The sequence below is a fragment of the Chamaea fasciata genome, unplaced genomic scaffold, assembly GCF_029207755.1.
Source record: "Chamaea fasciata isolate MVZ Bird 193981 ecotype frontalis unplaced genomic scaffold, bChaFas1.0.hap1 SCAF_4, whole genome shotgun sequence".
NCBI lineage: Eukaryota > Metazoa > Chordata > Aves > Passeriformes > Sylviidae > Chamaea > Chamaea fasciata.
The window spans coordinates 63,824,572-63,842,783 of NW_027094089.1; the positions used below are offsets into that span (position 1 = coordinate 63,824,572).

General features: G+C 37.1%; 1 protein-coding gene across 3 annotated transcripts in view; it reads left to right on the forward strand.

Moving 5' to 3' along the window:
* The window catches only part of LOC136288522 (colorectal mutant cancer protein), a 151,913-nt gene that overhangs the window by 64,183 nt on the left and 69,518 nt on the right, over positions 1-18,212 (forward strand). For all 3 annotated transcript variants that reach the window (XM_066181810.1, XM_066181807.1, XM_066181808.1), the window contains one exon: positions 11,733-11,846. Coding sequence is in view for 1 of the 3 variants with exons in the window: in XM_066181807.1 (XP_066037904.1) it covers positions 11,733-11,846 (114 nt within the window). In the remaining 2 variants the exon portion in view is untranslated. The remainder of the gene's footprint in view (positions 1-11,732; positions 11,847-18,212) is intronic.

Below are 18,212 nucleotides of genomic sequence, written 5' to 3' on the forward strand. Positions count from 1 at the left end.
GCATTCAGAGTCCAGGATAAGGAATTAATCTGCCTTAGGCTTGGTAGAGACAGACACATAATATTGGGAATACTATGTAAATTAATCTCAGAATGTTAGAGCAATTGCTGTTTTCCTGTGTGACTGAAGCTTTCAAGTTTGATAATTGCAAGCATCTGTAATTTCAATAACTGCAATTAAATTTTGAGCATGTGTATATACAAGTGAAGATTAATTGTCTGGTAGACACATTTGAATCTTCACTTTTATTCTTTTATAGAAAAATTGCATGGAAAAAATAATATAAAATGAGTAGTCTTAACCCAAATGTGAAATAGTGTGGTTAGAAAATGGCTTTTCATTTGCAGAAGTTTTTGACATTTAAAAAAATTGTTGTACACTTCTTCTTGATGAACAAGAGAATATTTTTTATATTCTGTTGAAAAAGAAAATAGAGACATCCTCGCTTGAAGAAAAATTGAAGTTCATCTGTCAAGCCTCTGTATCTGAATTGATAGTAAATAAAGAAATAAAATGAGGTCATTTTGGGGGGAGAGGTTAAGAGAAAAACATTTAATCTTGTACCAGGGTTTCCCAGACACCTTTTTCTTCCCATGAGTTTTGCAGACAAGTTTTGAACTAGGCTGAAATTCTAACCATTGCATTCATGAACACTTGGAGTAGCTTCTGGTTCATAATTACTGTCTGTGTCTCTGAGTTACTTTTGATCCCATCTTAACAAATTGCTATCACTAGTTGATGCAAGCTCTAGTTTGGTTTTGTCATGCTACAGACACTTGATTCTCTGCAATTTTTACAGCTACTTGCTTTTATATTGGGAGAAACCTGCTAAATAAATTGCTGAAAAAGTATGAAGTCACTTGAACAAGATGCTGTACCTGATGCTACAGACAGAGATACCATGTTGGGTTATTACTCCAGTGCATGACAAAGAAAATATTTCTCCTGAGTGGGGTAATATATCCAGGTGTTACTGAAATACTCAAAAACTTACCTATACAAATACTTATTCAGTGAGCATGTTGAGGTCTGCCAGCTTTGCAGATTTATCTGTGTTAGTGCAGTTGATAATAAACATTTATCAATGTTTATTTTCACCTTCTTAGTCTGTGCACTGGAGGTTCTATTGCTTTCCCATATGACTGGAAAAGAACAAAATATTCATGCAGTTGTGTTTTTTTGAACAGCTCTGGTTCATGAATGGCATATTTTGTGCTGTTTGCTTCATTCTAAAGGTAGTCACAATCAGAGAGGAGTTTGAGGCATCATGCAGAAATCTTGCATAGTGGCTAGCACTAGATGTGAACATTCAAATAACTGCTACCATTTGGAGGATGAAAAGTGCTGGAAGGCATTTTCAGTTTCTTGGTTCTCTGACACTGCTTTTATCTTGCAGAGAAAAAAAAAAATCGTGCTAGTGATTTAGTAACACAAATTGTGTTTTCATGTTTTTCCAGATAGAAGAAGAGGTTTTAAGTGGAATTTTTCAGTAAGAGATTTGTATCAAAAGAGTTATGCCATAGAGAGCAAGAACTTACTTGAATAGGGCTATGGACTGTTTTTAGAAAGGGGCAGCAGTTTGTTAGGATTAAAGTGCAGAAATTGTGCTTGAGACTTTTCTTTATTTAGCATACTTTCATTAAGACTCTTTATATAAATATAAAAAAAACTTACTGATGTACTGAAATCCAGATAGGCAAATGCTTTTTTTTAGCTTTTTTGGTTGTAAATAAACTCCTCTAGCAGTGTTGTAGTAACTGTTGACATACTCACTTCTTTGTAACATACTCACTCTTAGAGATGATTCATCACAGAGCCTTATCAGGGCTGTATTTTGCTACAGTAATTGTTTTGTATCCAATTTGTTAAAATTATAATTCAATTAATAACATCCAGTGCAGTGGAAAACCTCAGCAGGAAATAATGCTAAGTGCTCCTGCAGTTTGCCATCCATTTGCAAGGCTTTCAGTAAAATTAGTCAGCTTTTCCCCAGTGTACTGACCAGGTAATAAGTAAGAGGAGGCAGTGAAAAATGCAGTACTTATGATTGAAAATGCCAGAATATACTGGGTGTTTCTTATTGGAGAAATACCCAAAGATAATTTACACAAAGGTTTATGGCATGGAGAGCTAGACGGAAATTTTGGAAACTTCCTGCAGCAACTGAAGTTATAGTAGCATAAGTAATTTTCCTGCCTGGGATTTGTATTAAGTCTGAACTGTCCTTGGAGAAGTTGTGCATCCAGTTTTGATTGGCTTGTGAAGATTACTGAGCAAAAGAACTGAGTTTTCCCTAAAATGGGAAGTTTTGGTCTAGGAGACAGTTGTTTGTACTAAGAATTAACATGCATTAGTGAGACACTGACCTGGGAATAAAGCATGGACTAGTCTGAGATTTACAGCCAGGAGTGTAAAGGTGATTGGTACTTAAAACACTGTAACCCTTACGTTTTCTTTTGAAAAGCATTTTAAAAACCACTGCTTCACTGTAAGCTGGGAGGTCACGGGAGACCTGAGCTGCTTTTCCATTTTCTCACCCTGGAGAAGCTTTGATTAGTGGGTGCCCTTCGGCATACTGGGCCTCCTGGAAGGAGTGGCCATCAGAGGAGGGAAGAGAGAGTGGCTGCTGGCCAGAGTTTAAAGGAGCATGGAAGGGGATATAAAGGTCTCAGAGGTGCAGCTAACCTTAGGAAGGTGAAATAATTGAGCACTGTACTGAATGTGTTTTGTTAAGCAAGTAAGCATCCAAGGAATTTTGCTGTCACATCTGGGAGCTCCAAAGTTAATTAGCTGCTTCTAAAAATAATTATAGAGCTGTACTTTTGGAAGTTACATAATGGACATTCTAATATAAAGCTGTTCAGGGTATAGGCTGACTAAGGAAAGCTGGAGAGATGTTTTCTTTCTGTGAGTTTCAAACAAATGGACAAGTACATCCTATAGGATTTGGTAGGAGTTTTTTGTTTGTTTTCTGGGTTGGGTTGGGTTGGTTTTGGTTTGAGTTTTTTTTTATGGCTTATGGTAGAAACAAAGTGCTGATTGGACCTGGCAATACAGATCTTATTTCTCTAAATTTATGGTGACAGCAGATCATGTGGCTCATTCTGGAGACAGAGATCCTTTGTGTCATTGCAGCTCTTCCACAGGCCTACCTTTGAAAATCAGAAGTTAATTTGAGATAGTCTTTGGAAAGAACTCAAGAACCATGGGATGCTTTAGTAAATTATGATTAAATTAGCATAACAAGTAGTGTCTAATGTTTGAGTTGTTCTTGAATGGTGATCTCTGTTTTGAAAGATCTAGATTATTGTCAGTCAGAAAAAACTGAGGCTGAAGGAGCAACTTAAGTTGTTACAGAAAATGGCAGAGCTCTTGGAAAACAGTCCAATGTGGATGAGCTTATACCCTGTCTGGAATGTGGGCAGCCAGCACTGGACTGTGGGTCACCATAATGCTAAATGCAAAGGATTGGGTGAAGTGCATTCTTAGGATTAGTTTTCCATTCCTTTCGTTCCTGATGGGAAAATAGTGTGCTCATCTGCTCAAGAAACTGGAAAGGAATAGAGAAAAGGAGTTTGGCATACTGAGATTTCAAGGGAAAAGGACCTGCACTGAACTTTGCTGTTTTTCTCCTCAGTTAATTTTTCTGGGGATGTTGTGCAGAAGAAGTGACAGGAAAAAATAAGTCTGTTCTTCTTTCCATTGATGCAGTGATAAAGAGATAATTTGCCTCACATAAATTATGTTGAGAGTAAGCATAAGGCGAATAGGAATGCTAAATGAGTTCACTGAAGGGAAATAAAATCCTTCTAAGACTGGACCTAGGACCTAGCTAAAACCCTAGCTCATCATTTTGTGTTAATTTTTTTATTACTATTTTTAGTTAAAGGCTGTGATTGCAGACAGTATGTTGAGAAATGAAGACAGTATTTTGTTCTAAGCTCAGTCTTCCCACAACCCCATTTTCATACCCTGCATTGCTGTTGCTTTCCTCCCTCACTGGGAGTGGAAATAGCTGCAGGTTCCTCCTCTGGAAGGTAAAAGCAAGGCTGACCAGTCCTGCATGGTGTAAATGCCAGTTCTGAGGCAACTGGTGTGGACATGTGGGCTGCCCTGAAGATTTACTGGGCAAGTTCTTAAGAATCCCTAACAAGTGAGCTTTCCAACATGTAGTTGTTTTCTGCAGTCCCCAGATTCACGTGTTTGTCTCCTTTTGTTATTTTTAGGTCTTGCTATTTGGCTTTTGTTCTCATGTCACCTAAAATTTTCTTTTTAATGGTATTGTAAACATCTGTTCTAACAGAAATAGAGCCCTTAGGCTAGGCCTCAGTCATACTCAGAAGTGCAATTAGTACCATGGTCTGTTCTCCAAGTGTGAATTACCAGATTAATTTTTCAAAGGAAGATCTTCCATGATTGCATTCTTTGATTTTTCCCTTTAATATGTTTTAAAACTGATCCTGCTCACCAGAATAGCATCAGTTTACCTCTTCTATGTATTTTCTTAAACAATCTTTAGTACGTTTTCTCTATGGAACATTTTTTTGCTTTAATTGGAATACATTTTTGGTTTAAGAAATAGTTTAAAATATTCACAAGTGCCTGCAAATGTTAATTTTCAGTTTAAAAAAAGCAGCAATTTTAGTTGAAATTGTTTATAAATAATACAAACAGATTGAAAACACCTTCTGCAGATTTTTCAAATTAAAACTGTGACTTACAAAAAACTTGTCTTTTTTTTTCTAGAAAATTGGTCTAATTTTTCTAGAATTTTAATGGCTCCATCCTGGTTAGTATTAGCACATTATTTGTTTATTATTGCACAAGCATATGAAGCAACTGTCTAATGTTTAATATGACAATAATTGTCTCAGAAGTACAGTCACAAAATGTCCATTTTGTAGGTCACTTTGAAAATGTGTAGGCTTTTTATTGGCACGTAACAGTTGTTTCATACATAAAGTTTTAGGGAATTTATATAGGCATCTCCAGCAATTCAGTGGTGCCACTTTTTTAGTAATTTTGACTTTGCCTTGGGTAGTTACTTAGAGGGCTGTTGACTGTGGTATTTCAGGGTTGTGCTCAAGAGATCACACAGCTGAAAATGTCTGGGGAATATTGATCTGTCAATGATGTCACTGCTTCTGGGATATGGCTATTCTTTTATGTTTTTCACTTCCATTTTGTCAGTGAATTCAGAGAACCTGAGTTTGATTACATTTATTTCATCACTTGGACCATAAAAATGCACCTTTTATGTGCCATGGCTAGGAGAAGGTGGCATGAAAATTGTGTAGGACAGAGAAGAAAAATGGTTGGGAGTAGCTACATATTTATATAGCAATCACTTACTTTAAGTGTTGTTTGCAAGAAGTGCTGATCTGTGTTCCTGATTAAATGTAAACTTGCCAACACATTGGAATTTTATCTAGAACAAATGTCTGTAACATGAGTTTTGTATCTTTAAACTTCTCTTAGATTTGTAAGCTTAGCCTTGACTTTTGTTTCATTTTCTTTGGGTTTTTTTCCTGGTTGAAAGCAGTGCTGTGATTTCTTTTACACTTACTTTTTCGTGTAATTTTTTTCTCTGTACCTTGTTCACATATCTTTAGTATATCTACCATGCGTTAGCATGAAAGGTTCTCATTCAGCTCAGCAGATAAGTGCCAATCTTGTCTGTGCTTTCCCTGGACCAGCCCTGATACTGTCCTGTACAGCCATTTATGAAAGTTAGCAATCCACAGCACAACCACAGCTGTGAAATTGCTGTAGGTTTTACTGTTCTGTCTTCAAATGTGTTTTTCACTATGAACTTACATTACCAACCTTTTCATTCCTTGACTGCAATTCTTCTTTGCCTTGAAGAAGAAAGGTGTCAGAAAATACAATGGATAGACATTTGCTGATTTGCCCTTTCTGCACTGTTAGCTGGAGTTCTAACTTTTATTTTCCATGTTGTCCTCTACACCATCTTTTATGTTACAAAGAAACCTGAGTTTTCAAAGCCACCATAGTGTCCAGTGTAATTTGATAACAAAAGAATTGGAAAGTTTTCAGAGAAGAGGCAACATTCTTAATATTTAATCAGATGTTTTTATGTATACTGCGTGTCATTAAACTAAGTAGTTGTAATACACAGAAAATGTCTGTGTTGTGGATTATTTGCAAACCATGCAAAATGGGAAATAAAAAAGAATAGAGAATGTCAGAGTCTAGTACTCTCTGGCCAGGTTCTTTTAGACAGTGTACATGTGGAAGATGTGATGTTTAATATCAGATTTATTTATTTGAAGATAGTTGCTGGTACATGTTTTAGCATCATGACACAAAACACAATGAGAACACAATACAGATACAAGTCAAACATAGCAAAGGAGAGCAATTGCAGTGCGCAGCTCAATCACAGTAGCAGCGTGGTTCCCAGCCTCTCTCTGATGTAATCACCGCCACCATCCTGGGCATCCCTGGCCTTGCCAGGAGTAAATGTGTGAATTGAAACTGGCTCGAGCTCATCACTTGCTTCGAAATTCTGTCAGTTGATTATGTTTTTATAGTTTTTATTTTGGGCTGGGACATGTATAGCACCCCACACTGGCCTGGCCAACTCAGGGAGACATTCACACTCTTAATGAGCCTGGGGAGAAATATGTGCCAGCTGATTTTTTCAGCTGTTGATAGTTGTTTATCTAAATCAAAACTGACCCTCAGGTCCTCTTGGTGTTGAGATCAAGTCAGCTTTTTTTGCAACAGCTGTGCTCAGTCCCACCCAGCTACATTCCTCGTGAGCTTCATGGACACATAATCCTGGCCCATCCCTGATTCTTCTTCCATAGTAGGGCTTTACAGAGGCCACACACAGAACAAATAAACTGGTTTTTTGGTGTTTGGCTGCTTTGTATTGGTATATAGTTTGGTATGATTTTATGACGCCCTGGTTATGTCAGAGGTTACCCTTCTGAACATGGGTTCCCAAACTGGTGTGCAGCAGTACTGTAGCTGAGGAAGAGGAAACAAGAGGAAAAAGGTAAGATTAGTATTTTAATTTCACAGAGAATTATGTGCACAGGTCCTTTTTGTAATTTCTCTGTTGAAAATAACAAGTGCAGTGAGTACAACTGGTTTTAGCAATATGGTTTCATTAGTCTGGTTCCAGGTTGAGAGAATGAAAAATGTGGATCAGATTTTGTGGTGAGGATCACATCTCACAATGACTGGGAAAAATACTGAATATAATAGTAATTTTAGTGCTTCTCAGGGCTTTAATCTAATAATTTTTTCAGCACCCTCCTTCACTGCCCTTTGTGTCTTTCTCTTAGTTTGTTCTTGGCCTCAGAACACTTCTAGCAGTGTGTACAAAAGTGCAAGATTCACCTGCTTCCTTGGCATTCAGTCCATCCTACTATCCCATCATCTTCTGTATTTGTTCTCCACAAAATTCTTCAGAAACCCTACTGCCCACAAATGTTGTTCCTAATTCCATAAAATATTTCACAGCAGCAAAACAGTCTTCAAAGTACGGTGCAGAACAGGTATCACATATCATGTCTGCAGCATTGTATGAAATGCTTGTAGAAGCAGGTGGATAATCAGGAAGAAACTGCATTCATAAAGGAGACTTGATCAGAGGTCAGGAAGTTGCTTTTCCTAAACTTATTCTTACATTTTTATAATGATAGTAACTTTCAGAGCTTAACTGTACATTGGTTTGCATTTTAACAAAAGTATACTTTGCAGTTACTATTTTATATTAATAACTTATAATAATAATTAAAATTGTTATTGTATATTTAATATATTAAAAGCAGATTGGATAATACTGGGTACACCATGTGGTGTGTGTATGTTTCAGTAAGCAACTCAGTGTTGTTACTGCAATAAAAGCTCAAGGAAATTGTAGCTTCTAAGTTAAGATTGGTAATTAACTTTTTATTTATCCTATTCTTCTGCTATATTTTCTTACTTTCTTGGATGATAGTAGAGAAGGAAATTGGTTGGCTCGTCTGATCCTTCTTATCTTTGTTCTCACATGTTGACCCTGTGTGTCCTGTTTGGGTGCCTCAGCATCAGAACAGTGGTTTCTTTCTTGATGGAATTCAAGTAGATGTATTGGATCAATATAAAGTTTATAAACAACACAGGCTTTGTCAATTGACTGTTTTCTCTGTATGAAGTAGGTCTCTGTGCAGTCTAGTCTGTTGCTTAAATGTTCAGACCAATGTCTTGTACAAGCAGAAATCTTTGTGCTGTCTGTATTAATTTTGCATGCTGCTGAGTTTTTGATATGTTTCATAATCTTCTGTCATTAGGAGGCAGCCCACCTTGAACTATAAATGGATGGCATGAATGTGAGTCATAGTGACTCTACCTTGTCTGTCATTGTTTCCTGAGGAGAGAAGAAAACCAGTATGCTGTGTGGCTACTCCTGTTCTCCCTCAGTTGTCACAATCCTGTGGTGGTTTAGTGCTGCAGAGTTACAGTTGTGGTTGACTTACTTATTGAGATTTTTAAATTGAGTCTTTCCCACTTTAATAGTTTGGATTATTAAACTTGAACTTTATTTTTTTCCCCACCCAGAATACTTCTGCATGGACAGTAACTTTTTGCTCAAATGTTTCTTTTTTTGAGTTACAGCAACAGCCAAAGATCATGTTCCAGTTCCCACCTGCCTTGTGATAAACAAACACACTGGGAAGCATGATCTGTGGAAATACTCACACCTTAAGGGAAAATGCAGCAATGGTTTGTAACACCTTTTTAATGAATTGGAGAGGAGAGCTTGACTCTGCCACAAATACACAGTTATACTAGCTGTGATAATCTTCTGTATTGCAGTAGTAGCTGGAGGCATCACTTGCACATCAAACTAGAGTATCACAAGCAGCCCTCCTCTGTTACAGCTTTTCTTTGCCTAGTCTGCCCTTTCAGTAAATTTCCTTTTTTTTTTTTTCTTAATTTATTCTTTTATTTGCACTTGGAAACTGAAACAGTCCAATTAATGAAAGGGTAATGGTAAAAGATGCAACAAGCTTTCCTTGTCAATAATAAAGCCATCCTTTTGTTGCTTGAAGAAGAGACGCTATATGGAACGCAGAGGTGGATGTAACTTACATATTGGATACCCATGTTTGGCAGGAGCTGCCGGGCCAGGCAGCAGGGTTGCTGTAAAACTGGGCACAATTCATGTGCCAGCATGCAGTGTGCTAGGGGTCATGAAGAACAGCTGAGATGATTGCAGAGAGTGAAGAGGACAAAGACAAATCTATTGGAAGTCTGCCTGGTTAGTTCCACTGTTCAGCGAGCATGTTCCTTTTCATTGAGATTTTCAAATTATTTGCCTTTTATATTACAAGGCCGTGTGTATGGGCATTATTAGTTTTGTATATAGGCATTATTAGTTTTGTATTTAATTAATATTACAGCTGGTGATCATTTAATTACAGTTCATTAAAAGGAATGGTATTTGACTATGTAGCATTGTTTTATTCAGTTTGGAGAATTGTAGCTGTTTTTCATGTACTATTTGAAAGCTGTGGTGAAGGATGCACATTCTGATGAACAACCTTGTGAGCTTCATTGCAGCAATTCTGCACTGTCATGGGAATAAGGTGAAACAGTGGCTTAAAAGTTTACCAGCTTTCCTGAAAATTGGAAGCAAGTTATGAACTGATTGGTACAATTGGTCTGGTTCTTTTTTCTCCACACTGTAAAATCAGTGCATAGTTTGCTGTGGTAGGAAGGAAGGTCTTCTGCTGAAGGCCAAATATACTTAAAGGTGTGACTGATGTAGCTGGTTTGTAACTGCATAGATAATTTGGCTTAACAGACACCAGCTTGACCAGCCTAGCTCAAAGTAAACAACTCCTTGGACACAGCAACCATAGGTCAGATTCAAAGCCAGATAGAGGGCCTAAGCCAACCCCTTTGAAGCACGGATGCACCCTTATCATTGGCCAGTGAGCTAGGCAGAGTTGAGACCCTTGACCAAATCATGTCTGTGAGCTTGGGAGATTTGAAAGCCCTATAAAAGGTGCTGCTGGACAATAAATGTGGGTTGTTGCTGCACGATCTCAGAGGGATAATGTTTCGTCCCTGTCTCCGACTCCAGAGTGACAGAAGTTATTCAGGATGTTTCTTGGTTTATTAAAAGGTTTCAGTGTACATATTTTATAGAAGCTGTGTAGGATATGCCCATAGCAAGGCTGAGTTACTGGGTTTTTACATGAAAAATGAGGCTGCCTTGAGAATCTTGAATGTTCTGCAGCTTACAATTGTGCATGTGTATATTTGTGCTGAAACAAATAACTACATGTGTGTAAGATACTTTTGTAGTGATGTAGTAAAAATCCTGTTGACTGAACTCACAAATTAGGATGCTCAGGGAATAACTAGTTACATAGCATTTAAAAAGGCAGAATTCACATCCAAATAGCTTTTAAAAATTATCTTTCATGTCTTGAAGGCAGATTTTTTTCACTGACAATGGAAATACTATATGTGAAGAAGCAGTTGCCAAATGATCTGGTCTCTCTGCTGTCAGGCAGCTGCTTTCACTCATCAGTATGGGAAAACAGCTACGATTTTGCTGGTTTTCAGTATTATAAAGGTAGCATTTATATCAAAATAGGACTCACTAGCTGATTCATTGTAAATAAAACAAGAAAAATTACTTTTACATAACCTGTCAAATAGAATATCAGATTGAGGGACTGAAAGTGGATGGAGGATTAGAAACAGTTTCTATTTCCACCTGAATCTTGGCAGCAGAGCAGTGTTTGCTGTGTTGCTTGGTCTGGTGTGTAAGGTCACTTCTGTTTTCATACACAGGATAACTTGAAGCTGTTTCTTTACTACTACAAAGAAAGACTTCAGGGCTAGTGGCAAGTTCTCCTCCTGGACTTTGCAGTTGCAGTTGTCAATACTTAGTGTTGAATTCTGGCTGATGCCTTTAGTGAAACAATGAATGGGATATTTAAGGCCAAGAAGAGAATGGGAACAATTAAAATTCTTTTAAGAACTGTTCTTGGTTTCTAAGTTGTTTAGCTAACCTAATTGCAATGTTGTGAGTTATCCTAACCTGATACATATTTCCACATGCTATCATGCTAGCTAAGTATAGAAAGTATCTTTTATCAAAAAGATCTGCTGCAGAAAGAAAAACAGTTTGGGTTCTTCATGTGTGGGTTAGTAGATAAGGATCACTGAAACTTGCTGGTGTGGGGCTGAGGAGAACAACAGCTGCAGAAGAGTAGCTCACAATGGAGTAAGTGTTACTTGCAAAATGAAACCAAATCCTTTACATGAAGCTATCCACTTTCACCAAGCTGATAACCTCTGTATGTCGAAAGGCATCAAAACGTGGTACACCTCATTCTATAATGCAAATCTTAGTCAACATTTAATGTTAAGTTTTATAGTACAAGACTCAGGCTATGTCTTAATGAACTAGCTTTACAACTGATCTACACATTTCTTGCTGAATTATTCCTCATTGTATTTATCCTTATAAAGGATATGGTGAAGGAGTGCATGTGCTGCCTAGAAAGAAAAAAATCCATGTTAAAAGTTAAATGTTTAGTTACATGTGGATTTCTTTTAGACTTTGTTCTACTGAAGTTCCTATTAACTACTGCAGAGATCGAGCATTACTACAACTGCTATATAATACTATCTCTTTTCAAGTGCTAAATGGCTTGTGAATTGGTTAATTTGTTTCTTTCTTTTTTGTCTTCCAGCTTCATTTAGCAGCCCTGGCTTCATTAAAGGGAGACATTGTGGAGCTTAATAAGCGTCTGCAACAAACAGAAAAGGAACGTGACCTGTTGGAAAAAAAATTGGCAAAAGCACAGGTGGGCAATAGCAGTTCAAGATTCTGAAGATGGTCTTTGGTTTTATGCAGTCCTTGTTCCTCAGAGAGAGGATAAAATACCGAGAAATGTCACAAGTCAAAATAATTTTGAGACTGCAAGACACTTAGTTGCCATGGGTTATACCTTTTTTGTGTTAGACATTCTTCTAAAACAAAAACCTAAAAATAATTAGATACATTTTGGTTTGAAGTTAATATAAGCAACAAGTGCTTTGAATTATTGCAGAATATAAAAATTACAGCTTGCTCTCAGTGGATTAGGAGACTGGTTGCAGAGCCTTTCACTCCCGGGTCACATATGAACACAGCACAAATTACCTGTGATCAAAAGTTATTGCAAATTTTCAGTGCTTTGATGTTACGTGAGAAGTTACTTGTGATCTCAGTCTAGCTTCCAGTAACCCATTTGGAATTGTGGATCTGTGGAAAACACAGCCAGTGGAAAGCCAAGGGGTTAAATAAGAATAAGGTTGGAACTCTGATGCTTTCATAGCTCTTACATAGAGGCAAATGCAAGCAAGGAACATCTAACTATTGTTTTTAATTTTTCTCTGTTCTGTAAAAAAATCTTTGTTTTCAGATGCTGCAGTTGTATCAAATAACTTTTATATAGTTAACGTTTCACAACTAATTAAAAATACTTGGGTAGAGACAATCAAAGCATTTTGTCATGTAAAGTATGGCACCTTATTTGTTGCTTAGAGATGTTGTAGAATCTTCACTCTTGGAAGTACTCAAGGCACCTGGCCTTGGGTTGGGTGAGGGGCTGAGTGAGTAAGTTCCAGTGGTCCCTGTCATCCTTAACCATTCTGTGATTTTGCAGATTTAAAGTTTTCAGTATTCAGTGCATTTTGATGAGACCTTTCATCTGGGTTACTTAAATTTAAGCCAAATATAGAAGAGTTTAAGCAGTCTCAATTTTCAGGCTCCTACTCCAGTCCTCCCTTATTCTGGCCTTTGCCTACTGTTATAAACGAATCAGCCAACTTAATAATTAAAGAGAATCTATTAAATAATCAAAGTATCAGCTTTGAAAAAGCCACAAGCAAAACAGTGCCGAGCCTGGCGATCACCACTGGGTGAACCAAATTCAGACTCTATCACTCCAAATCCCTGTGGTTCACAGATCCTGCTTTTGCAGGGTCCTGTTTTATACAGTTCCCAGCTGAGCGGGGGTACAGGGGGAGATCTTCTCAGTTCTCTCATTGATCTTATCCTTTTAGCATATTCATGTACTTTTCTTTTCTTGCTGCTGGTCTGACAAAAAGTTTCCCGGAATGGGTGAATAATTCATCTCCTTACTCGAATTCTGTTCTGGAATAAACATCTTTGGCAATGAATATTATCTTACCGTTGATGCATATCGAATGCATATCACTGGGGCCTTGTCAGACAAATAAAAATCCTTTGGAATAAACATCTTTGGCAACGAATATTATCTTACCGTTGATGCATATCGAATGCATATCACTGGGGCCTTGTCAGACAAATAAAAATCCTTTGGAATAAGCATCTTTGGAGACAGCTTATCCTTGCTTGTTATCTGAATCCCTCTTCCCTTATGACCTGATGCAAATCGCTTTCTCCCATCACTGGCTTTGGTTACACGAATGCTGTAGTTTTTAACTTTTTTGCATGAATTATTTTGCAGCATATATTATACCTACGTTCCCTAATATTTTTTTTCAGCTGCCTTTGAGATTTATAGGCTTGTAAGTGATACTGTTATTGCAGACCATCAATGTAACATCCAGAAATAAAATCACTTTCATGTTTTTATTCCCCTCAATATGTGAGCCAGAGCCGCTCTAGGAGTTAACATGGTTTATCAACTATAATCCTGAGAGCCTTTTCTAATTTCTGTGGCATTCTTGGGATAGAGTCCTCTTTCTGGCTTACAGTTTGATATGAGGCTGCATTTGACAACCATTAAACTCTCAGATGGATTCACTGTATCCAAATGATCATTCTGTGTGATTACACTCACTTTATTGTTGTTATTTATAATTATGCAGGGTCTGGTGCTAACCACAGGTTTTTGTTAGTGGTATTTTTTTTTTTTTAATTTCTGGGTCTTAATAAAAAAAAAAAAAAATAAATTATCTCTCAGCCAGTGAAGAGTGCTGTAGGTGCTCCCATAGAATTCCAAATACACACTGATGGCAGCTGGGATTAAGGATCAGTCCTTAATACCAATTAACATGTGCTTTGTTAGCACAAGATTGTTTGGTATTTTCTTTGATGGGTTACCAATTACGCATGTGTGCATATTGCTCGGTTTGTAATGCCACGGATTTTTACTTGATATTGAGCCATGCGAACACAAACATAGTGATCACTGCCTCCTGACCTGTGAAAAGCACACTACTTGAATATCTGAAAAGCAGGCTGATAGCTAGATTTCAGATAAAAAAAATAAGTATTTTTAATGAACAGTTTTATATTAAGGTTTAATGCTTTATGTCTTGGCAGTTTATTTTTTTCTAAAGCCCTCAAGAGGACAGAATTTAGTATGTATTAAATAAAATACAAATCTTTCTTAAGGAGTTCAAATCATTAAACAAACACAACTTATATAGTTAATGTGTTGGGAGTGCTTAAGTACTGAGGCATACACTAGTGAAACCACTGCACCTTGTCTTCTTTTTCTAACCGTATCACTTCCAAGTACATGTGCCACTTAACATAATTTTTTATCTTCTCACTCCACAGAGTTTCATTCATTATTCTTTCCTCTACAGCCTCTACCTAATGTGAATCAGAGGTTCAGAAGGCATGAATAAATAGGAGGTGTTTGAGGTTCTGCATAACCATACTCAGATGCTGGTGGGTCAGTATTAAATCTCTATTCTGCATCTGGACTGTACTTACAAAGGCAGCACATGTTTCATTTTAGCTGGCATGGTAAATGCTCTCTGGAACAAATAGCTCTTGAAACGCATTTTTATTAGTACCTTCCCCATCATTTCATGAGGTATATGAGGCATTTGGAAGAAAGGATTAGTGATTTGCAGAGTGGAGGTGATCTGGGGAACCACAACTCAAGTAATAGATGACAAATGATGAAGAAAGCTAGTTGGACAGCCTGGGCTTAAGATTTTGTGAAGCGATGTAATTGATTAATGGTTGTTGTAGCATACTTCCAAATCTGCAGCCTGTGGAGACTAGATATAGCATTTCTTTACATGCTTCTATTATTTCAGTAACACAGCACATATCTTTGTCTCTGTGTTTTTATCCATGTACAATTTGGCAATAAAGTGATCTCTTGAATGAAATTTGCTGTAAAACCCTGGTCAACCACAACTAATGTCTTCTTCCAAAAATCTTTCTGTGATTATGAGAAGTGTAGTGCTTTCTACTGGCTCTGTGTAGAACACTATCCCGGCTTTGATAGTGATAAACAGTGGGAGTCTGAAGGGAGAGCATAAGAAATGCACATAGAGAACTGTTCTCCTTCATATCTACCACATTTCTACCAACATCTGTGAGCAGGAGGCCACGTCACATTTTATAGTCCTCTACAGTCCTATTCTCCGTGGATTTATATGATCTTCTTTCTAATACTTCTACATTCTTGGCATTTCCAACATCCAGTGATATTGAGTTCTGCAATTCTGTGATTGAGCATGGGATTTAATAACTTGTTGAATGTTTCAGCAAGTACCACGAGAATAGATAATTTACTTAGTACATTTTTCTTGCAGTTTCATCTCCTTTGACAAGGGTGTCCTGCTCTCTCTTTCTTTGTGCTTAGTCATTGTTATTTTGGGTTTTTAAAAAAGCTCTAGACAAAGAATGTGCTCCATTGTTCTGGATCCTGTGTCACAGAAGTAAGTCTCATTACTGCAGTAATAATTCTTTGCCATCGTCTTGATTATTCAGAATATAGGGAGGAGCAGCAGAATTTCACTATAAAACCAACACTCTGTAGACAAGAGCAGAAGCAGCATTCACTGTAGACATGTAAGAACACAAGGACTACACAGGAAGGCTTCAGTTTCTCATTTAGCAGAGAAACTTGAAATAGAAATGTATGGTGCTCAGATGAACATGGAAATGACTTGTTCTGTTGTGTGATGTCCTTATCTGACGTGGATTAATTGTGTGCTTGTATTTATCTTTCACATTAAGAGTACACAGAACATACCACAGAACAATTAATTTTGACCATGCATGCTTTTGTGATTGAGGATTTAGCACTATAGACTTGTTTTTATACTTAAATTTAGATCAATGGATTGCCACTGTTAAATCTGCCACTCCTCTCAAATTAAAACACCGTATTATTTGAGCAAAGATTTTTAGCTTCTGTAATCTTGTTAGACAGGTTTATATCACTGTGGCTTGTTCAGGTGATAACTTGTATTCTTGGTGAACAACACCACAGCCACTGTCTGTCTCTGCAGGGCCTGGGGCACTGGGGCATCTCTTAATAAGAACTGCTGCTAGTAGGTTTGTTTGTTTTGGTTTGGTTTTTTTAGTCTTCTGATTGAACACTGTTAATTTAACATAAAGATGAACATAATTTAACTGTGTTTCTTTAACTAGGAATTTGTGTACATTAATAGGCAATAGAATAGAATCACTTGTTCAGACAATAAGCTTGAATTAAAATGTTTTCTCTTACCATCCTTCTCTCTCACACACGTCTTGCTTTTTTGTTGTTTCCCAGCATCAAGAGATCAGAAAATGGTGTTTCTAACCATTGTTAGTTTTTATTGTAAATTAAATAACCTTTTTAATCTGTACCAAGAAACAACCAAGAGTTCTCAACTTATATTGAGAACTGTGCTGGAAACTTCTCTCCTGACCCCAACAATTAATTGCTCATCTTTTGCAGCCTCTCAGTTGGTTATCTCTGTGTTTGCTTTCTCAGAGAATTAGACCTCTTAAGGGTTTTGAGACTGGAGCTCTTAAATATGAGGCTGGAAGAGAGATGAGGAAAAGGGTATTAAGGGTATTGTGCGACTGACATGCAAATAATTTTTAAGACCTGAGTGTGTACACCTTGAGAAGAAGTAGAGACTGGCGGCAGGTTGCTGTTCTGACACTCAAAACATAAAGAAACTAAGGAAGATGGTGAACAGCCACGGTAGGCCAGAGGAAAACTTCAGCAGTGGGTAGAGAAACATGCATTTGTTTCTTTCCCTTTTTAAGTTTTCATATGAAAGTTCCATAATAAAGAGCAATCCTGAATAACCAGAAGAATTTTCCACTGCTGCATTTTGGGATTCATATTGAACCGTGTTTCCGTTGCTTGGATGCTTTTGCCATTTTCACTTGAGTCTTGTCATGGCTGACCAGAACTCAGGAGATGTAATTCTGATCCCCATCTCCAAGACAGAGCAGTCCTTAGCATCATGGCCTGTCTTTTACAGAGGTTTCCTTTTGGCCTTTTCCAGTTGCTTTTACCTAAGATAATTGAAGAGCTCTTTTAAAAAATCAAATGTGAAGCTTTTGTCATATATTGCCAGAGTGCTGTTACTCACAAAGCACATCTGTCACCAAATTATATTATCCTGAAAAATGGTGACTGAGAAATGGCTGGGGAAAACAGAAATCAAGTTGTAATGTGGCTGAGACCCATGTATCTTCAGTCAAGATAAACAAATTCTACTTTTCAGTGCATAGCTTAGAAAGACAAAAATTGTTGTGATAGTGGTTTTATTTATTGCCTGGAAACAATTACTATGCATTCTATCTTTGGTTTAAAAGCTCAAAAAACCACCAGTGCACATAAGAGATTGATCTGGATAATGCTGAGGTAGCATTTGTGGACATATATGTGTGTCAGAGGAAATTCAGGTTCAGAAAGGCTGAAAAAGCAACTCTTTATTTCCCCTAAATCTGCCCTAAAGATTTTGTGAAACATTTTCTGTGTTATTTCTGCGCTTTGAAAGCCTTGGTATGGTAGTTCTTCAGAAAGATACAATGTTAAGATGTGGAAATGTGAGAAATAAGCTGTAGAATCATCCTACAAGAAAAAGAGTAATCATAATGTACATGTACAGCCATATCAGTTGCCACTATGTAGTTTTATAAGCCTGGTGAACATTATCAGTCTTCTGAAATGTGTTCCTTTCCTCTCTTTTGCAATGTGATTATATGATTATATGATCTGTTTCTCTTAGTGTAGGTGAAAGTGATTTTTTTACTACAGCTGAAGGTTTAAACTATTTTGTTGTAGTCTGTGGAAGGATACTCTGATGTCTGGGCTACTTTTAAGTGTCCATATTCATGAAAGTTAAAAATTGTGGAATAAATTGATTTAAAGTTCAAAATAAAAGTGTTATTGAAGCTTATTGTAAATTTTAATTTTCAAGCAGTCTTTTATGTAGATGAT